Source organism: Platalea leucorodia (assembly GCF_965183815.1).
Source record: "Platalea leucorodia genome assembly, chromosome: 5".
NCBI classification, from domain to species: Eukaryota; Metazoa; Chordata; class Aves; order Pelecaniformes; family Threskiornithidae; genus Platalea; species Platalea leucorodia.
The window spans coordinates 73,126,356-73,148,700 of record NC_138827.1 but is presented as its reverse complement, the minus strand read 5'-3'; the positions used below and the strand labels follow the sequence as shown (position 1 = coordinate 73,148,700).

General features: G+C 41.1%; 2 protein-coding genes across 2 annotated transcripts; one reads left to right on the top strand and one right to left on the bottom strand.

Moving 5' to 3' along the window:
• Positions 1-74: 74 nt before the first annotated feature.
• On the top strand, positions 75-4,243 carry EEF1B2 (eukaryotic translation elongation factor 1 beta 2). The gene is made up of 6 exons (XM_082313424.1): positions 75-229; positions 639-761; positions 2,136-2,259; positions 2,639-2,705; positions 3,376-3,501; positions 4,052-4,243. The coding sequence occupies exons 1-6, from the start codon at positions 150-152 to the stop codon at positions 4,204-4,206; spliced, it is 675 nt and encodes a 224-aa protein (XP_082169550.1). The 5' UTR covers positions 75-149; the 3' UTR covers positions 4,207-4,243.
• Positions 4,244-8,368: 4,125 nt separating this feature from the next.
• On the bottom strand, positions 8,369-20,953 carry CMKLR2 (chemerin chemokine-like receptor 2). The gene is made up of 2 exons (XM_082314735.1): positions 20,827-20,953; positions 8,369-9,927 (listed from the first exon to the last, which is right to left on the bottom strand). Exon 2 carries the CDS (start codon positions 9,909-9,911, stop codon positions 8,859-8,861), a length of 1,053 nt encoding a protein of 350 aa, XP_082170861.1. The 5' UTR covers positions 9,912-9,927; positions 20,827-20,953; the 3' UTR covers positions 8,369-8,858.
• Positions 20,954-22,345: the final 1,392 nt, after the last annotated feature.

The window sequence follows — 22,345 nt, the reverse complement described above, 5'->3', positions numbered from 1 at the left end:
GTTCATTCTCGCGGAGGGATCTATGTACGTGGAGGTGCGCGGCACACTCTGAACGCTATATAAAGGCGGCGCAGGGGCTGCTGGGCCTCTTTGCGCGGCGGTCGGGCCGAGGGCGCGGGCGGGAGCGTGTGTGCCGCGCCGTTGCCGCCATGGGCTTCGGGGACCTTAAGTCCGCCGCTGGCCTCCGGGTCCTCAATGATTTTCTGGCTGACAGGAGCTATATCGAGGGGTGAGAGGCGGCCGGGGGAGTGCTGGGGCTCGGGGGAGGCGAGCCTGGCCAGGCCGCGGTGAGGCCCGCTGGCCTGAGGGGAACCAGCGGGGGCGGGCGGGGGGCCGTGCCGGCGGGGGCCCTTGAGGCACGCCTGCGTGTCAGCCCCCGGCAGCTGCTGCCGCAGGGCCGCTGTGGGAGGCGCAGCGCCGGAGCTGGCCGAGCCCGCGGGCCGCTGCAGCGCGCCCGCGGTGCCGAGCCCGCCTGGCTTCTGGCACTTTCTGCGGCGCTGGCCGCGGGGCCCAGCGGCAGCCTGGCGGACGCACCGAGCTGCTGCTGCGGCGCGGTCGTCTCTGTGCTCAGCGGCTGCTGCTTCACGTCTCTCTGCGTGCACCGAGGAAGGGGGTTAACTTCGGCTTATTCTCCGCAGGTACGTCCCTTCTCAGGCTGATATAGCAGTCTTTGAAGCAATCGCTGCCCCACCTCCTGCAGACTTGTTTCATGCTCTTCGGTGGTACAATCATATTAAGTCGTATGAAAAGCAAAAGGCAAGGTATGGTTAAACTGCAAAGCTGGAATATGTGTGCGAACTGGCCTGCGAAGTGTTGCGTTTGATTTTTCGAGTTTGAACAAAACTGTGTTTTTCACTGGTACCACGTGGCTTTTTGTGTTGCCGTTGGAACGGGAATGGCTCTAGAGGCAGAGCAGACTTCTGTCAGTACATCACGCTTCTCACGTAGAATTCAGGCAACCTGATTCTGTCTCTGTTCATTTGCTAAGATTTCTGCTAAAGCTTATAAGAAAGGCTTGAGTTTTGTTGCTGCCGTTTACACAGACAACTATGCTGAAAGCTGGAAATGGCTTACTGGTAATGGACCCCATAAAGGCAACACCAAAATGGGTTAGAAAGCGTTACGGTATGTAGGTGATAAATAAGGAAAGTGGTTCGTTCAAGCTTTTAGTCCTAGAAGATAAAGCAAAATCAATGATTTACAATGCAGAAGCACATATAAAGAAGGGGAAATATGAAAGCAAATGTTATCTTTTTTTCTTTTTTAGTGATTTTAGTGTTCATGAAAGGTGCTGTATTGACATCCATGGAGACTGCAGGCCTCTCTAAAAAGGTACAGCATAGGTAGTGTCAGTATTGCTACACTGCCTCCTCTGTGTGCCTCAGTCCTGTTTGGAGGGAACCCTTGTAAAGTTGGGTGGCTCAGTCACCCATCTGTTTCCAAAGCTCTTACAATGCTAAAGGGGACTGAGGTGATAAAGTTGCTTCGCAAAGTCCACTCTGTGGAAACTGCTTGTAGTTCCTGAAAACTAAAGCTAGTTTTATGACTCCCGTAATGGCAGTTCGCAGTAACAATAGAACTACAAGCGTGTTCTAAGACTACAGAACTATATGAGCTATAGAAGATTTAATTCAGGCGCCCTGCTCCCTCATGTGCTGTTGAGAGCAAACTTTCAGAGTACAGCATTCACTGAAACTTAAAAAGTCACAGGCTCAGTCACCTTGCAACAATGTGTTTTCTGTGACTATTCCTTTTTAAACAAACAAAAAATGTTTTTAGGGAAGCATGAACAAGAAGTTGATAACTCCTCCCACACAGAACATAATGCAGATAAATGATTCCAATAAGCAAGCTTTTTCTATCCATATACTTAGGTGGAGCAGCAGTGTTGGGCAGGATCATGTCAGCTTAGATGAACAGTCCTTGAATATGGGATTTGCTGTAGTCTCAACTAGCATGTCAGGAGCACTGAGGATTGTCTTTGGGAAGGTTCTGTTTTCAAGTAGCAGAATTAGATACTTGTTTTTTTTTGCACGGCATTTCTTACTATGAATGCACTTGTAGGTTCATTGACAAATTGGCAGTATTTGTATCGACATTTGAGTAGGTTCCTAATATTTGCTGTTTTCTTTCAGCTTGCCAGGAGTAAAGAAGGCTTTGGGGAAATATGGTCCTGCTGATGTTGAGGACACAACAGGTGCAGCCACAGATAGCAAAGATGATGATGACATTGATCTTTTTGGATCTGATGATGAGGAGGTACTTGTGAACTTTTTGCATTATATTGGGTTTTTTTAGAAATACCCAGGTATGCAGATTTTTGCCTTAACTAGTTTAAGATACTTGAGTTTGTGACCTTGATACCAGGTCCTACTTGGAATTCTCAAATTCAGCTGTCTTCGCAGAAGAGAACAGCTGGAAGGTAAAAACTCAAGAGTTAGAAAGGAATGTGTTGCAATGGGGTGGACTGTCTACTTTAACTCTGGCTGGTTACATGATGAATAAAACAAAAAATCACCATCTTTCGGCTGACAGTTGTGATGATTTGTTTTTGCCTGAGTAGATGCCAGTCAATTTGGGAATGCTTTAAAGAGGTGGGGTGTTTGTGCTCTTCCTTAACTTTACATTTCTCTTCCAGGAAAGTGAAGAAGCAAAGAAACTGAGGGAAGAACGTCTGGCCCAATATGAATCAAAGAAGTCCAAAAGTATGTCTACCAAATTAATCTTTTATGCTTGGGTTAATTTTCATGCATTTGAACAGGACGGCTAGAAACACTAATTAACTGTAATGGATAAACTTGACTGGAACGAGAATGGGAGTAATTAGCTGCCCTTGAATTGCCTGTGAACTTAGTCTTTCCCATAGCAAATGGGAACCTTAACATAGGTTTTTGTCCTGCTTTAATACACTCGTTTGTCTTACCCAGAGACTGCGCTTTCTATCTAAACAGAGAGAACCCCAGGATTTTCTTTAAAAGTTTAGAGAAGAGGCTGCACTATGCAAGTCCCTCCACAGCTACTGGTCTGGAACTGTTCAGAATTGTAGCAGTTGCAGTATTCCCTCTGTGGAAAATAAACTGTTACACGGCATTAAGCTCCTTCTCAGATCCTCTGAAAAGGACTTCCTATGTAACAAACAACGTTAGCTTCTTAATCTATGTTTTCTTAGGAGACTGTTTCTCAAGAACATGTGTATCAACATCGTGAACATTGGGATACGCATAGCTTAAATACTTCCGAAATGTGTATTGGTACAAGAGGTCTGTCACTGCTATGTGAGGAGGAAAAGTTGTTCTTGTAAAGCTAGTTTGCAAGTATGTATATTCATGAGGTTTCGAAAATTTCCTCACTTTAATGGCAATTTTCTTCCCCCAGAACCAGCTGTTGTTGCCAAATCATCAATCTTGCTTGATGTGAAACCGTGGGATGATGAGACAGACATGGCCAAACTAGAGGAGTGCGTTCGAAGCATTCAGGCAGATGGCTTGGTCTGGGGATCTTGTAAGTAGGAGAAAATTTCAAAGCGGGGAGAGGGGGGAGAGTGCGGCCTCTTAAGAGGGTGTATGAATAGGTAGACTTGCGGTCACTGTTTGCTGATCTCTGAAAACGTGGGTAGCTAAAACAGTGCAGGAATCGCAACACTACAGTGCTTCAGTATCTTGCAATAGTCAGAAAGGTGTGTTAGTGCAGCGGCCAGGTTAAGATACAAATGCAGGTTTGAAAAGCTTTAAAACCTTGGCTCCGCTATCCTGCGTCTCCCTGTACAGTTCCTGATGCAGCAAGCAAAACACCCGTACACCCACATCACTGGTCTGGGGGGGCGGGGGGGGGACCCACAAAAACAAACTCTTTTTGACCACCTTGTAATGAATGCTTTGTTGTTGATTAGGCAGTCTATGATATGGAACAGATTATGGCTTTTATGTATTCTTGCAGACTACTTTGGTCAGTACAAACTCGGATTTGCATTTTTAAGGGATTCTACCAGTCAAGGAGTACTAAATGCTTTTTTCTTCTCTCCTTTTTTTTTTTTTTTTCCCCTCCCCTCCAGCCAAGCTAGTACCAGTTGGCTATGGTATCAAAAAGCTTCAGATCCAGTGCGTTGTTGAAGATGATAAAGTTGGAACAGATATGCTGGAAGAGAGAATAACAGCTTTTGAAGACTATGTACAATCAATGGATGTAGCTGCTTTCAATAAGATTTAAGTCTTGATATATCTAGAATAAATGTAATTGCAAAAATTGGGCTGTGTCTGTGGTTAATTCAAAGTCATGGTGTGATCCAACTCATACATGTAAAATTTGGTTGATGGGTAAGGTCGAAGCTAAAACTGAATTTCAGGGTCGTTCCACCACCCCACTGTAGTACCCAAGAGCTTGAGCAGAGGAAATAGAAAATTTGCATTTACCATCAATCCAGATTTAACATTTACATGGCTTTAAAAATCTGAAATGCTTTTTGCTCCATTTTTGGAGGAAGTTGCATCTTCGGAAATTTCCATAATACCTCTGGACGGAGGGGTGGCTTTCAGGGAAAAGCACAGGACTAGGGCAAAATGCAAATAACTTTTTTTTTTTTTTTTTTAGCAGTTAAACAGTAGTATAAATTCCTTTTGTTTAATAAGGGTGGTGATTAACCAAATATACCGTGGCTTTTGTTGAAAGCTAGAGCTTGGCTGTTGCAGAGGGAGTGAAGCTGGAAGGAACAGGGGCTCTGGCAGTGCATGGAGTGAAGGGGGCTGGGTCTGGCCGGCGGCTGCCGCGGTGCCTCCTCCTCCTCTCCCCTTGGGGGACGCGGAGCCGTTTTCCTCCCGGGTGTGGAGACTTCTGCGGTGAGATTACTTCAAATTTCTCATCTTCTCCGGGGCTTCTGAACTAGTACGGCAGACAAGGGCGTTGCTAAAAGCCCCCGCCTTCGTGTTCCCAGGTGCCGGCGCCCCGCGGCGGGCGCGGGCAGCGGCTCGCGCTGCCGGAGAGGCGCGGGCAGGGGGCAGCACGCGCCCGCCAGCGCCTGCGGCCTCGCCTGTCCCCGCCGGCCGCGGGGACTTGAAGCGTGCTCTGGGCTAAAAGCAACAACAGAAAAATGGGTGTTCGATTAAAACGTGAAGATCAAGTAGCATAATTAAGACCAGTCTGAGCGGCTTACTTGGCTCCAGATTGGTTCCTAGATTGATTTTGACATTTTTTTAAAGGTTGAAGAACCCATCAGAACGAAATTGTTTTCCAAAAACTATCCATAGGAATGACACAAATGTGAAAGCTGTCAAAACTGTGACGCTTCTAGACAAATTCCCGCTTCTAGGCCTTCTGTTGGACTGAGAGAATGTATTGAGACCATGAAACGGAAGCCTTTTATGTGCCACGTTGGTCACTGAGATGAAGATGCTCAGTGCCGAAGCCCGACAGCAGCAGCTAAAATAACTTTGTGTTCTTTTTCTCACAGAGCATCTGTGTGTGGTTATCTGGCACCGCAGGTCCTGCTTCTCCTTGTTCGAAGGTCTGCCAACTTCAGGTTATGCCAGAGCTCAGTTTTATAATTTGTCTCAAAAAAAAAAAATCCGCCTGCCAGAGGTTTAAAGCATGACTAAAGAATTGAAAGTAAGTATAATTACAAGCTTCATTCCCACCTTCCATAAACTTAACTCCTAAAGGACTAGCTGCATCCTGTGTGTAACTAATGCACAGTACCCTTTCTGTGGCAATTCTCTAGCTGTCGCTTCTGCTAAATCACGTAGCAAATGCCACATCAGGAAAAAAAAAAAGAAATAAAATTTCTGCCACAAAAATGTAATTTTCATTATTCTTGGCCATCACTCTTTCTGACCTCCCATTCAGCATGCTGCTTACCTTTAAACTCCTTCCTTGACCTTGAAATTAAAGCTCCAAGTGGATAAAATGGCTTGATTTATAGCCTGTATATAGCACTATGAGCCATCCATCTGACCTCCAGACTGGATTTTTACGTGTGTGTTTCATTCACGCTCAGCATGCATGCACAAACTCTTCAGTCGTCAGGATTTCTTTTGTGTTTTTTTTTTTTCCCCTGATGTTAGAAGGAAACTTGCTGCACAGGAACAAAACAAAAAAAGCTGGAGAGCACAGTCTCCCCAGTTAGTTACAAAATAGGTAGGCATGTGGGCAAGAGAATTCCACAGAATCCACATATATCTACGTTAGGGTTTTTTGTGTAGTAGTTGGGTACGTGCTGGTATATTACTGTGTCATCGTGCCTGTGAAAAATCAGCATCTTAGAGTAAACGAGATGCTTCTATCCCAGGTGCACCCCCTAACAGAAAGATCAGCAGAAGGTTCTGTAACTTAAATATGTGATATATAGGAATACTGGGAAAACAGTTTCAACAAGAGTATTGGTTACAAACTATTCTACGTAATAACCTTAAGAAGTACAAACTGTTCAGGAAGCAGGTAAAAGTAACCAGAACCTGTCTATTACAAAATGTGTCAATAGTTATTATTCTTGAACGAATGGTTGATCATAGAGCTATTTCCTGTGGCACGTTTTTCCATAGTATCTTTCAGCATGATAAGACAGATCCCCTTCACCTGGCTTTTCTTCCATTGTGGTGGGCTGAATGAGCGTTCCTCAGTCCAAGCAGCATAGAACTGTCAGTATTGCTTTGGACACTCTTTGGAAACAGAAACTTCGAGTGTTACCTGTTTTGTTTAGTTATCTTCCGTTACTCTTGCAGAAATGATGTGGAGATCATTCTGTAACTGATCTTGGTGTGAACGAGGTAGCAGTTACATTGCAAAATTTTTCATCTGCTTAATTCCATAGACCAGGGCTGACTTTGGCCTTATTCAATTTTATTCTGTATCTCTGTTGTCTACTTCAAGGGAAGCTTTCTGATAATTTATGCAAGACAGCACGTGTATGTTCCCCCATTTGAAAATCAATCTCTTTACTGTATATAGCAACATGTGTGCTCACATAGCTGACATGCAAGAAGAAAGCTGACATAAACCTTAATTCCTGTAGCAGAAAGGGCCAGGGCTTGCTTTTGTCTTCCAAAATCTTTGGGAAGGAGCTGTTCTAAGAATGGACAGTCACTGCATATCGCTGCTGAGAAAGCAAATGAACACATTCTTTGGAAACAACAACATTTTATTACTTCACTTGGAGTACAGTCAGGAGAGTAGTACTAATACATCATTCTTAGAAAGATGTCAGGGAACATGTGAATAAAAACTGCAAAATGTTTGATTTGGGCACATTCAGCAGCAGGGTGCCAAAACATGATGATGAGTCACTATGTGCCAGGCAGCAAATGACTCAAAGGAACAGGGCTGGTTACCAACTTTCCAGCCCAAAGTGAAATACATTGCAATTCCACTGATCCTCCCTGACTCTCATACTCTGAAACCAGAGCCCAAACAAACAGTTACAGATCACAGTCAGACTGTTTCTATTTGTACAGCTACCAATACTGGATGTGCTCATGCATGCATATATATATATTATACAAAAGCAAATATATTTACATATAAGGCCTCAATTACAGTATAAATGCTACTTATGTGTGTTGGCAGGCCATAGAAACTAGGCAGATTATCTGAAAGGCAGTTTTATTCTATATACCTAGGCCAATAACAAGGAAAAAATGGTTCAAATTTACTAAAAGCTTTATGCTTTATGCTTTTTTACTTTCAGTGGAGTTTTATCACACATTCAACTTTTTAATTAAGTGGTATTATGTCAGAAATTAGTCCACTCCACTTAGCATATATATTTGCATTGGTGCATGTGTGATTCTACAGCAAGCAACAAGTTGTAACAGAGTACAGCATAACCAGGACTACTTCATCTTACTTACGGGAGTGGACTCCATTTGCTGGATGTACTGTCTTGCCTCTCGTTTGGCAAAGAGGTCCAGATTTGGCTACAGACTTGTAACAGAATATTATTGAATTCACTCTGTCCATTTTTTGAAGATTGGCATTAAGGCAAACAAAATTTTATATTATTTCTTTACCTTTGTTTGACAGAGCAATAAAGAACAACCGATAGTTGTAAACCTCTTTGAGCCTGAAAGTTTAAACATAGAAAAGAACAAGTGTGGCACGGGGCCTTCAATCTCAGCTTCTGTAAGAAACATTTTCACTAATTCTTTGCACATTTCAAATGAGCCCAATACCTATATAAAACATCTGCTCAGTATTTTGCGCCCAACTGGTGCTAAAAGCACAAGAATAAGTGACCAGAAAACATAGGATCTCCTGTCTTAGTTTTGAGTATAAGATAAAGAGCACTGGGAGAAGACAGATTTTATTTCCGTATTTCTATTTTTTGGCAAGAGAAGGAAGCGATTCAGTGGTCTCTGTCTTGGGATTCTTTTCCAACTGCAGAGTGGAACCACCGACAGCTTCACTTAGCTGGGATGTAGCCAGGTGATTCCTACTTAAGGCAATACTAGACACTCAGGAGACTCATGACCCATTGATGTACGGCCACAACCTCTTGGATGAGAATGCCTCCATCAAGAGTGTTATCAGTGATGGCAAGGGGGAATATTTTTATTATGTGCTCTTTTGATATCAATGAGGTATGGAACCACAACAAAACAACAGGATTACAACATTCCTGATCAAAAACCCAGTTAGAGCAATTCCACTCATGCTGACAACTTGCAGTTCAGGCAGTGTGTGCATTGCAAGTACACCACACCCAAATGATGTGTCCTTTAAAAACCCTTCAAGGAAAGCAGCAAGTGCAATTAAGCCAGCTGTTTACGTAAAACTGTATATGCAAAGATGCACATCTGACTTGCAGATGTAAAGTCAAGAACACCTCCAAATCTCCTGTCAGCTGTCTTGGAGAGGGATGGTGACAAGAGCAGTCACTGAGCAGTTTCACAATAGTGCACAGGCGCATGGGTGTCGTCCGAGCTCCACAGCTGCTCGCTGACAGTTCCCGAGCGGCTCACCTCCCACAGTGCCAATTTTAGCACCTCGGAGACTGTTGTCTTGACCTGGGCCTGGAACTTTTTGCTAATCAGAACATAGAGGATCGGATTGAGGCAACTGTTGATGAAACCAAGGCCAGTGGAGAGGGGAATGCCATCCTGCAGTAAGTCATGCAAGTTTTCATCGTGGTGAGCAGACAGCTCCACAATGCTGAATATGTGATATGGTGTCCAGCAAACAAAAAAAGCTACAACTACAGCAATGATGGTCCAGAAAAGCCTGCTGGAAGTCAATACAGTTCTCCTCTTCACTTTGACAATCAGCAACGAGTAGCAAATGACCATGGTCACTAGAGGAAAGAGGTAACCGAATGCAAGCCTCACCCAAATGAGAATGTGATGTGTCAGCAAAATAAGTTCTCTGTCATGCACGTGGAAGTTGTTGTAGCAAATGGTGACATTGTTGAGAACTGTAGCTGTGTCTCTAAAGTATAAGGCAGGGCCACCAATAATTGCAGCTGACATCCAAATGACCCCACTAAGAATGAGGGTGTTCCTTACAGTCCGATACTTGTAGGAAAAGACTGGGTGGACTAGGCGGACGTAGCGGTCAAGGCTGATGAATGTCAGGAAGAAAACACTGGCAAACATATTAAGTAGTGCAATGAATGAGTTCATTTTGCAGAGCCACTTCCCAAAAGGCCAGTGGAAGCCCATTGCCACGTATGTAATATAGAGGGGCAGGAAGAGAACAAAAATGAAATCTGCAATGGCCAGATTGAGGAACCAGAGTGTAGAAACAGACTTATCCCACTTAAAGCCCATAAACCAGATGACAATGGCATTACCTGGCACTCCCAGCAAAAATGCCACACTGTAAAAGGAAAGGGAAATCATATGGGCAATGCTGAGGGAGGACTGGGGTGATTCATCTTCCTCAGACAGGTCGTAGAAATAAGAGTAGTTCTCAAAATCTTCAAATGTCATGTTGCACAGTTGCTTTCTGGGGAAGAAAAGTAAAGGAACAGTCAAAAGAGAAATGTTTTACTGCACTGCAAATAGTAACCTGCAATTCCTTTAAGTTCTTGGTCATAAAAAAAAACCCAAAACACTGACTTAGTTTCACATATCTATCACTTTTTATCTGTCAGTTGCTAGCACAAAGCTTGTGGAATGTTTTGGTCACAGGCATTTCAAGAAATGCTCAAATCAAGACAACACTTGAAATCTCCAGGAAATGTTTTCCTTGCATTTAGTTCTTAAAAGAGAGCACTGAGCACAGTATCACTGAGAAATTTCTGGGAGACCAGATGCAAAGTTTTAGTGAAGTGTGATTTTTCTATTCTTTTCTAGTTGGGCTTCATATTTTATTGCTCTGTTCCTATTTGAAGCAAATTTTATGGATTATATCTGTCAGAAATCAGAGAAGCACTAGACACCTATGTAGGCAAAAAAGGGCAGTTAAAATGCCAGGAAGCCTTTTTTTATAAAATTACCACCCACATACCCCCCCTTCAAATTATACTTAAAATCACAGACAGTGATTTCTCCAGCAACTGAAAGTTCATGGAGAAAGTTCATTCCTCTCTATCATGTACCTATCTTTGTATCAAGGAATGCTGATTTTCAGACACATTCAATGTATTAGATTTCCTTAACGCAGCAAAGGATGTAGAGAAAGAAACGTACAGAACGTATTTCAGAGACAATGTATACAATTATGGTATTCTCCCACTAGCGAGCTGAGAAACATGTAACAGCTGAAAGAAAATAAAGCTTCCCAGGAGAATAGGACACACTGTAAGAGCTAGAGATGAAAATTTGTGTGTCTCCTTTTTTTCTTTTTTTTAAGACAGAATGACGGTCTGTTTTCTTCTGCTGCAAAAGCTTCTGGAACTTCCAAGTACAACATGATTTTTCACATAGGAATTTTCTTCTAAAACTCCAAAGGAAGAGTGTGGGAGGGGTAGAAGGGGGGGGGGGGGGAAGGAAAATATAAACCAAAAGAAAAAGCCAGAAAAAAATAAATGAACAGGAAAACAGATAGCAAACAGGTTGAACAGGAAAAAGCACTCAGAAGTTACACATCCATTCCACAGGACAGACAAAGCTGCAGCACAGCACACACAGCCACAGCCTGACAAAAGTATCTGCCACGGTCAAAACAAATACTCTGCTAAATTCTGTTATCATTTAAAGCTATATTGTCTGGCTGGACTCGGCTGCACTAAAAACCTGTCCCTGAAAGCAGAACACGACCATCCCATTAGCTGTACTATGGATGAGCTCACCGGTACACTTCTGAGTGCTAGCTCCATTCAGAAACTGGAATTCAGCCCGCACTTTTGGAACCTAGCGCTGCATTCCTGTAATTCCATGAAATTTTAGCATGCTAAGGACAACAGGAGCAGGGTCTCCAGAGCACACTGCCTGCAGAACCACATCTGCAAGCTTGTATTCATGTACATATCTTTCCTCCAAACAAGTAGTTCGCTTATTTTGAAAGGATTACTCACACAAGTGAAGCTACGCATGTGCACACACATTAGCAGAATTAGATTTTTCATTTGTAGATGGATAGACAAGGGGGGGGGAAGTTGTGTAATTTTATATCTCTTGATTAAAAAAATATGTAATAAGAGTCAAAACAGCCTGTTCTGTCAAGAGGCTATGATAACATTTGCCCTTTGTAATTTACATCAGGCTGAAGGAATGTTATTTGGTTCGCTGTCCTGATAAAATGATACTTATTGGGCTGCATTTATGTAATTACATGCCCCTTGGGGGTAGATTCTGCATCAAATACCAGTACCACCCATCTGAGTCATTTTTTCAAATAGCTTAACAGCTGCCGAGAAATAGCATAAACAAGGAGCAGTACCACTAACATCTGGAACAACATTACATTTGGACAGTTTCAGAGGACAGTCAGGTTAATAATTGGATTTTTGTGTGTCTTTGCCTATATACAGAACTATACCTTCACATTGAATTTATGCAATTAAACAAAAAAATCCAATTTTTCAGACTCTTGCTGATTAACATCCTATATTCCACTCACTAATCAATTTTGTTTTTAAGTTTCTCAAGAGCTAGCACAACACAATATTTGGATTCAAACATTTCTTCCCAAGCCTTTTTTTTCCTAATGGTGCTAAAAAACATAATGACAATAACAAACATTTGCCTACTGCCCAACAGTGTTAATTTTATATTTAGAATTTCAAAGATGATGTATAGCAGGAGAAAGAAAACATACCTAAATAAATACCAAATATTTACCAAGCCTTCTGTAGTTTAAAACTCCTCCATTGAAAGAGCACACCTTTAGAATGCAATTATTTTTCCAAGCTTGTATTTTTCCTTATCTCTAACTCCTAGTCTTCCAATGCAGTAACTCTTTAGCAGTGGGGGCAAAAAAACAGGAGGAACATTGCTTACCATTGCTCCCACTGCACAGATGCTGAAACTAGACTCTATGGCTAGGGCTCAGCAAAGACTGACAATTATATTTGCAAAGCCCAGAAACTTTTACTTCTGACATCCACATATATGAAGAACTTCTATAGCAGGACTCATGGTGTTAAGCCCTGCCCTGAGAAAGATAAGCAGTAAGGGACTGTCAGTGGAGCTATGCTGGTTTACATCAATAAGGACCCAGATTTTTTCTTCTGGGATAACCATTAACCATCATTCAGCAGGCATGTTTCTTTGTGTTCTTGAAACACACATAGTCTCAAATACATGAGTTTGTTTTTTATATATTAATAAACTTTCAGAGTGAAAACTGTCTTGCAGTTCAAGTCTAGGTCTTGAAAGTGAAGAAATCAAATTCTATTCCTTATTCTGTCACTGATTTCCTGTATGATGTCTAACAAATGGCCTAATTTCCAGGCTGGAAAGACTCTCATGAACCTCTCTGCAGAGGCTCAGTAGAGAAAACAAGACTTTTTGCCAGCAGTTTCCGCTTGGCTTTCAGGCCAACTGCTAGAAAAGGTAAAGGAGGTTTGGTGCAGTTCACTGGCTCAGTCCCTGCTGGTCCAGGGTTGCAAAAAGGAGCCAGAGCGAGGACAATATTTTTCAATAAACAGGAAAGTGTGGTTAGAGGCCTGGCAATAGGACTTGGGGGCAGCCGCAGGTTACAGAACAGTGTTGTATTGCATATGGATGAATATAACCAAGTTTAGACTTCATCCTGTCTGTTTTGTGTTTTGTTTTGGGGTTTTTTTTGGTTGTTTTTTTGTTTTTCTTTTTTTTTTTTTTAATAGTAAACAGCCTGTGTAAAGTGTACACTCAGCAGTTGTTTGACTGGAGTCTGTTCCTGTTTGCTGAGGTCACAAGCAGCTCTGAAAACTGAGCCTCCTTGATTCAGTTGCTTAATTATGAATATAGTTGCTTAATTTTAAGCAAATAGGTTTCAGAATGTTTGACCAGGAGGTTTCATTTCCTGTCTCCTTCTGTAAAACAGAAGTTAATTAGTAAACGACTTCATAGGAATATCACAGGCTGGCACTTGGTGCTAGTACCTTTTAGATCCTGGGACAGAAAACAGAATTACCAAGAAATACAGATCATTAGGAAATATTTCTAAAATACAAAGCCACATTGCTGCTGGGAAGAGACTTCACCATGTGCTACATGAACTGTTCTTCTCTGAATTTCAGCAGGGAGTTACAGAATTGGATCTCAATTGACATATTCATAGCTTTTTACTACAAGTACCTAGAGTTCATTTTTTCTGCGACCATTACAGTATTTCATAAAGCGGAGCCATAATGACAACTTTGACAAATGATTGGATCTGCTTAAAATAGAACAGCTTTTGTCACGCTAAGAATGGCCTTACGGTTATGACATGGGACCAGTACTTTGGACTCTATTCATGGATATGCCACATGCATCCTGTTTGACCAGGGGAAGTCATTTGACCTCTCCATGCCTCAGCCCTGAGGTCAGTGGAATGGCTTTGGAATTAAATTATATTGGGTTTTCAGTCTAAAATAGGAGAAAACAAAACAGTTGTAATTTCCACTCACTTCACTTGATGCAAAGTCTTCCTGGGGGCTCAAAGTTCTCTCTGGGCACCACACAAGTTAGGGTCCAACTTAATTACACTGGTAGCCACATGTTTGGGCTACAGCCCACAGAACCTCTCTCTCACATTTGGTCCTCATTACTTTTGAAATTTACAGAGAGGTCCAAGGGAAGAGCTTATTCATTGTCTATGCTAACTTTTAACTAACACAAATATTTGAGTGGTAGTCCCAAAAATCTATTTGTTTGGTGTGATAAACAGTGCTCAGAGCCTCTGAATTTATCTAGCTTCAAATTCAGTTTTGAATTTATCTAGCTTCAAAAACATAAACATGAAATTCACCCAGTAATTTATCTGTAAAGTTCAAAACACAGAGGGCTGAGCAAGTTTATTAGAGGTACATACATATTTCTGGCAAGTATTTTACAAAGACATAAGAAAAGATCCTAAAACTCACAAGGAATACTGATGAGATTACAAACTGTCATAGACTCATATTTCTCCCTCAAAAGAACAAAGCCAAGATGACCACTTGCCTCCATGTAGAAACATTCCTATAGCATGATGATACACCCATACTACAAAATTAAATTGTAGCTATGCTATAATTTAAGCCTAAAGCTGGCCCTGCAGACAAAGCCACTAGGAAACGAGCATTTTAAGCTAGTATACACAAAAGCAGAATCAAGTCTTGTGTGTACGTTTTCTCTCTCACAGACACACACGCCTATCTTGACTATCACTTTAATGGTCATTAGACATATGGTAACAAAATGACTTTGTAAGCCATCCTGAATTCAACAACTAGAATGGGTCATAATAGATATGACATGTGACTGGAAAGCTTTTCAAGCCACGATACAGATGTATTTGTTCTATCAGACAAGACAAGAACACAAATAACCATCATTCTCCATTAAGTCTCTCAGTAAAGCAGTGTTAGAAATGTATACGCAATGTACTAGCTAGACATCTCCTAAAATACATGCCAAGAACAACTTTCTTTGAGCAAGGCCAAACATGACCCTGTTAGTCATAACACACCACTTCATCTGTGGTATTGAAGTCATTTGACCAGATAATAGCCTCCTGATATTTTACACAAAGTGAGTGTTACAGCAGGATTAACAAACCCTTATAGAGCAGACTAAGTTAATACTGGTAACACAATGATTTCAGACCAGCACTTTTGCCGCCACAGAAATGTTAAACAACAAATGGAAAACCCGGCTTTATATCTAAATGCTGTAATAGGAAAAGTATACACAGCAGGTCTGGTCTGAATATAACAAATCATCCAGACAACTGTTACAATTGAGCAGTGTACCATTTCCACAATCAGCTAACTCATAAATGTGTGCAACCAGCAACAGCATATCATCAGAAGTGATTTATTTTCATGCTGATCCCAAGCACCAAGACTTCTGTCCCCAAAGAAGACTAAGAAACTCACGTCCTCTGGATATGCACTTGGGGGGGGACGGGACGGCACACTTGGTAACTATGTAGTTAGCACTTGCTCCTGCTCTTCTTCCCTTCCATTAACACAGCTAAAAGTAGAAATACCTTTTTTAATATTCCTTTTGAACGTAAGGAGTTGCCGTAACCACTGCAAGTCTGTCATGTGACCACAAACACATTACATCAGAGTCAAGAAAATGACAGGTGATATTTGTGAAACACTTAAAGTGGCCCCATTCTGGGGGGGGAAAAAAAAAAAAAATCTAAGCATTCTTGCAAGTAGGTAAAAATAGAAGTTTAGGTAAACAATGCCACTTGAGATTTAAAATACGGTCTTATATCGTATGTGTCAGCATTGCTGAAGTATTTACAGAACCAGTGGTAACACCTCAGTATTCATAATCCTTAGTGAAAGTGGCTCAAGTGAGAGGTATCATCAGTCTGGTTTACAGGCGAGAAGGGTGAGAATGACCTACAGGAAGTCTCTGATCAAACCAGGTGCTAAACCTAGAGTCCCTGCCTAGTGGTTCAACCACAGTCCTGTCCTCCTTTCTTAAACATAACACTGTCTCCTCACTCACGGTGGAGCAGAGAAACCACAGCTTCACCTCTGGGAGACCTTCCCCTTCCTGAAGGGAGGCTCTCCCCTGTGCCGTCATGCCCACTGTGATGGAGGGAGCCAGCACCTACCTGGGCAGCCCTTGCAGATCCTGGTCTGTTTTCTCTACACTGAAGAGAAAAGGAACCTGATCTCCACCATTTGCTTGTCATATACATTAATCTGTCTCTGCAGGCCCAGGACATACCTCAGAGCCATTAAGCACATCACTCAGATGACAAAGCCCAGCAGGTACGCCATACATCATGTTGGCTGTGTCCTCAGCATGCAAGATATGCACGCTAATGAAGTATTATTCCAGGGAAGTTTCATGTGTTTTCTATTCATCCACAAATGCCAGCAGTACTTTCTTTGGCTATAAGCCACCATAATAACTACATACTTAGAGTAACAGAGATACCAGATTTAAAATTTTTACGTGCCTCAGCTTCACAGTGACAGGGTTGATAAGATAATAAATGCTTGTATTTCTAATCAAGCATGGCTTTTTAATTTTTTCATGCAAAAACAATTTGGAATTTTTACTTTGCAACTGTTTCATATATTTGTGATGAAAGAAGATTTTGACTAGCATTCATATGATCATTACATGATAATGCAGCTCTGAGCATGTTTTTTAAATGGTTGTACTCCTTCAGCAAACACATGCTTTAACCACAACTCCCTCCTAACAGGAAGTAGCAAAGTGAGAGCAGAGAAAAGAGAGTGAATGCAGAGATTTCTTTCAGACTATCAACTGTTGTCTCAGCAGACCGATTAAGGCCAATTAAACATATGTTAGACAACAGCCATTCTAAAGTTACTGCAGGGTAACAACAGGTCATTACGGAAAAAATAAAATAATCCTCTCCAGCAAGATACAAAAATCTCTATCGAATAACAGATAAAAAATAGCTTACAACCTGTTATACTTACAGTCCTTTTAACAAGAAGAGTTAAGAGCTAACCCCAGAGAAAATTAGCAACACAACTCATTCCTCGAATATGCCTTTTTATATTCTATTCTATTTCATATATTGTTTTCCCAGTCACTTCTAACAGTATGCTTGGTTATGTACTGCCCTCTAAATTGATCTCTGTTCTTCTAGGTTTATTCTACTGCTCATTAAATCTATCTACATCAGCAGTTTCTTCTAGCATGATTGTAATATTGCTACGGTTATATTACTCTTGACACATACTCTTGCATGGGTATATCAGAACATCCAATTCCAAAATATGGCTAGTATATAACCAAAACGTTCCAGCTGATAACATACTTTATTTTGTCCTCACAGTTAATGTACTAGGATCACTGTATACAGTAGATTAAGGGTGTCTACTTCTGTATCAGTGTTAGTGTAATATTCCTACTTATACAAAGCTAACTCTTTTATTTACTTTAAGATCAAGTCTAAAATAAGCCCTGCCTGTATTCCTGCAAAACTGAAAAATTCATATTGTTAACACAATTTCAGGAGGGCTGGACATTTATCTATCTCCCTTATATGGCACTGGGAACACTCCCTAGCACTGATAAGAATAGATGGCACCTATGATTAAGGTGTTAAATTAGGAGCTTGGAAATACAGGTTTTACAGGCTTCCCATATTACCTTTGCAAATCACTTCTCACTTGACTCCACCAGATATGGTGCAACACTCTCAGTTAAGAGTTTAGGACCTCGACAACATGTTACTCAGGTTTCTTAAAGGAGACAATGGTTCCTAACATTTCTGAAACATCTCACTAAAATGATGTGGGGCTGAGCTCTTTAAAAGAGGATCACTAGAAAGATGAAATGGGAGCGTAGAAAGCGATATTACATTGACAGTACAGGACTTACAACTCATCTCTCTCTCTCCCATCTAGAAGGCTTCAGAAGAGAATAAAACTTCTGTGCCAGGCTCACACTTGCTGAAAGAAGCAAGTATTTTATATGTTGGGAAAGTACCTAAAAGCCTTGGCCTTTAAGATCAAAGCCTCACTGGATCTAGGCAGTATAAGCACATAATGAGAGACAATTCCTGCCGTGTTTTTAATTAAACAGAATAAACAGACACAAGAAGAGTAGGCAAAACAACAGAAGTATCTTGCCCAAAGCCAAACAGTAGACTCAAAGGTAGGGCTGGAGGCAGAATTCAAACCTTGCCAGAAGAATGAAAAGGCAAATACCTTTTGTGGATAGAGGGAAAAGGTGCTGGTTCTTCATACTTATGCTTTGTGATTCTTGAAATACATCCTTCAAGAAGTATCAAAAAGGGATAAGAGAGCCTGGACTGTGGAAGAGAAGTGGAAGGCTGCAAACTCTTTGCTAGCTAATGTCCCTGGCAAGGACTGGAGACTTCTAGAGTACTGGCCTTCGCAGATAACCCTTGCAAACAAACCTGACTTGTAGCAATGGGTTTTGTTAGTTTCCCTTTGAGCCCACTAATGAAAAAGTATTGTATCTGCAGCAGGTCTGTTCAGTTCATCTAAAGAATTGTAATGCAGTAAAATGGTGGGCCAGGTATAAGAGAGCTGCAACAAGCCAGCAAAAATCCTCTCTGGAAAAGAGCAGCCGTGGGCTGATACAGGGCTTTTTGCTCCTGTCTCCAGGCCCTCAAACTCTGGAATGTATTGAAGATACAAAGAGCACAGAATTAGCTGAGCTCCCCTGGAAATACTATATGCTTCTTTTGAGGACACATAATTTTTCTTTTAGTCTCAGGAGCATCAAGCACATTGTAAAAGCAATAGCAAGTGTGGGAGAGTTGATCTGTGCATGACGGCTTCTTCCCTTCTAAAACCAAATGTCTCTTGGACACCACCCACCCCAGTCACAGCAATCCCTTCTGGTAGCAGGCCATGAGAAACTGTTCCTCCCACTCAGTGTTCTCTTGCAAAGCCAGCAACAACAGAGCCCTGCACTGTTGTGAAACTGCTAGCTTCAGACTGAATGAACACAAATCAAACCATTATCAGAAATAATGAGTGAAAATCAGCCAGACAACCAGCCACCACAGTAAGAGACAGCTGAACTGTTGGCAAATTCCATAAGATAAAACTGAATAAATAAGCAAATAACAAGACCCTTCAACAGACTACAATCCTCTGCAAAACTAGCTGCTTAGTGCTTGGAATAGCAGTTATTAATAAAAAAATGAATATCTAAGAACAGATCACAAGCTTCAAGTGGCTTTTAAGAAACATAAGGGAAAGAAAATTCTTTAAGGCAACTGGCTTTATTAGGAAACAGAAGTATAAATTTTCCTCAATCTATCAGAAATAAACACAAATCTAACAGCATTTCAGAAGTTGCTCGTTAGGTTGTAAGCAGAGAAAGAAATTCTTAAAATGAAAAGGAAGAATTTATAATGTATGGTACAAACCGATTGCATTATTGCCATCAACAGTTTTCCTCTGCCCCCACTGGTGCAGTAAAAATCTGTAGTCGGATCCTGCCTAGGAATCCTCATATAGACTCCCCCTGACTTGTGATCCCTTTCCACAAAGGCAATTGGAGAATCCAAACCATAAATTCATTCTCCAGAGTCACATAACTTCCACTACACCACACTCAATGAGATTCTAAGTGCAATAAAAGTGGACTCTAATATCACTCACAGCATATATAAAACCCCTAGGATTAAAGTAAACTTGGTAGGACCTCTACCCTGTCTGCCTGGCATAAGTGGCTGATAATGTTTTAAATATTCAGGCAGAAGCTGCAGTGACATTAACCAAAAGTAAATTGGGTTATCAAAATATTTGCATTTCCTAGTTCAGCTGAGGCAAAACAATAATACGATACTAGTGAAAGTAAGCCGTTAAGCAAGTTAACCCTGAATCATTTTCTACAAACCTGGTCTGACAAATTCCTTTACCCTGACTCACCCTCACTCACTCTCTTGACTATGAATTAATAAACATTTAAAATTATTCAGTAATACAGTTTTATTCAGCTAGAAAGGAAATGTCTTTTAATTCATAGCCAATCTATGTATCTTCTGTAAATCTACAAAAACAGGTCTGGGATATTGTTTGGCTTCGCCAGACCACATTTTGAAAGGCTACAGGTGACAATGACATGGTTATCACCAAGTCTGAATAAGAGGTGGAATCTAGCCCTGTCTCATTGTGTGGTAGTATATAAGGCTTCAAATTTTCTCGTCACTTCCTAGGAAACATGCTCCCATGTACTTAATGACAGCTAGATCCACATCCGACCTTATTCCACAATGGTTAGAGAAAACATATACACCTTCCAGCTCAGATCATAGAAGCCTCTTCTAATTCTTCATGACTAATTCTTCAGAATTATTTTGTTAATCTGCTACTTAAATTGAAATTATTTCCAGTTTCTGTTCTAGAATTTGTTCAGATTGGACTTGATGTACTTATTTCTAATAACACTGGGAATTGCTATAGCTATATGAGATATACTTTCCCTAAGCAAATAAAAAAATTAAAACCAACACACAATGGGAGCCGAGGGGGACAGGGGGGAGGGAGAGAGAGATTTAAGTCAAAGTCACTTACCATTCTCTGACAGGATAAAGACTCCTTGAAGTTTGTGTAACACATTCAAAAGCCATTAAAAATTAAACTCACACATACTTTCATATCTTTTCTTGCTGCAGGGGTGGTTCAAAATAATCTTTGAAATAAATGAGTATCACATTCTTTCTTCCAAGAAGCTCTTTTAGCCAGTATATGCTACAGTACCTTACAGGATTTGCCTGCAAATGTTGTTGTAACTGTAGAAACACATTATTTAGAAGGGAGGGAGAGAAAGATTTAAAGTGTAAACAGAGAGATTGACCTACCTCGTTTAGTTCTTTGGAATGAAACGCACTGTAAATCAGGGATGTGAGCTCTGTAGCAGAAGGAAGAATGAAGTGATCTGCAGAGTTCAGAGTGACTTCAGTGTGATTCCAGCTGCTTCACTTGGCTACTGCCTTCCTTCTAATAAAGCTGCAGAACGATATAACGCTGTGTTTGTTTTCAGCTGAGGAAGTTGTTTCCAACTTCCCTTGGTTTTCTAGACCCAGTTTTGAAATATTGCCTTTCTGTATAATCCCAGTATTTCACCAAAAATAAATGTTAGACATGTGAATGAATCATTTTGGTCAGTGTCCAAGCAAGCAACAGATGTGGTGGCTGATGAATGGAAAGAGACCTTACAGTTGTAGGCTGCTTTTTGTTATGCAGAGAAGAGGTTGAACAGTATTTCTTTGTAAGCACTCTGGTTCATAGAAAATAATGTTGAATGAGCAGAAAGATGCTTAAAAAGTCACATTGAAAGCATCATTTTGTAACTGTACAGTGAGATACATTAATTTTGTATTTATGATTAGTAGATTAATCTCCTTTTGTGTGTAAGAGAGAAGTGAGCTCCTCAAAACATCACTAATTAGAGCCTCAGTCAGTGCAACACTGGTCAGAAATTTCAGCTGGGTTTTAGGGGACTTGGCTTGATTCCCAGTTCTGTAAAGAGCCTGCTAAGTTTTTGTGGCCAGGCCTCATAATGTCCATGTTGCTTAGTTTCTCAGCCAGTAAAACAGGAATATTATTCCACTAGTATCCACATACCATAGCTTCACCTGACTCTGATGGTACTGCACTCATCACACCATTTTAAATCAGCTGGGCATCTTGTCAGTTTACCCTTACCAAAAATCAAATCTTCTAGTGGAAGTAATAGTCTAACAGTGGTACTCCTCTGTCATTAATGTGGAACATGTAAAATGTTCAACACTGATGCAATCGAGTCAATGCCAAATTTTCCAGATATCAACTCTATTGATTACAGTGAAAATTAGAAAGGAAAAAACCAAACCAACCAACCACAGAAGAGGGAAGTGCTTTGTGAGAAGCAGGAAAACTAAAATTTCAGCATCTGATTAGCAAGGTTATCAGTTTTAAGCACCTCTTCTTATGGTCCACAGATTCTCTTAACAGAAACCAAAGACTCCTTCCAGCAAAATTATCCTGCTTTGTCTTTCCTCCATGACAGCTCTTCCTATTCTGCCAATATAACTTAAAATGCTGATAGCTTGTATGTGAGGGGGGAAAAGCTATGAATGAAAGGAGGATGGAGATTATGCTATGGTGAGACGCAGAGTCCTTGGACCATGAGGAAAGGACAGGGCAGGCATGACTCCTGTGAATATATGACATAGGAGACGAACAGGGGGGTTGCCTGAGGAAAAAGTATGGAAAGACTCAAGGAACTCATTATTTGGCACCTCACTTGTTTATTTCTTGCATTTTAAAGATTTCCTGTTTTCTCTAGGTAACTGATTGGTGAACCTTCACTGATAAAAGCTCTTTTAATAGTAGTTG

What these genes read in the sequence shown, in the direction of transcription:
- EEF1B2 (XM_082313424.1), top strand. Translation starts at nt 150, where the DNA reads ATGGGCTTCGGGGACCTTAAGTCCGCCGCTGGCCTCCGGGTCCTCAAT. An exon ending in GACAGGAGCTATATCGAGGG is followed by an intron (nt 230 to 638) that starts GTGAGAGGCGGC and finishes TATTCTCCGCAG; the next exon opens with GTACGTCCCTTCTCAGGCTG. An exon ending in TGGCTTGGTCTGGGGATCTT is followed by an intron (nt 3,502 to 4,051) that starts GTAAGTAGGAGA and finishes CCTCCCCTCCAG; the next exon opens with CCAAGCTAGTACCAGTTGGC.
- CMKLR2 (XM_082314735.1), bottom strand. Translation starts at nt 9,911, where the DNA reads ATGACATTTGAAGATTTTGAGAACTACTCTTATTTCTACGACCTGTCT.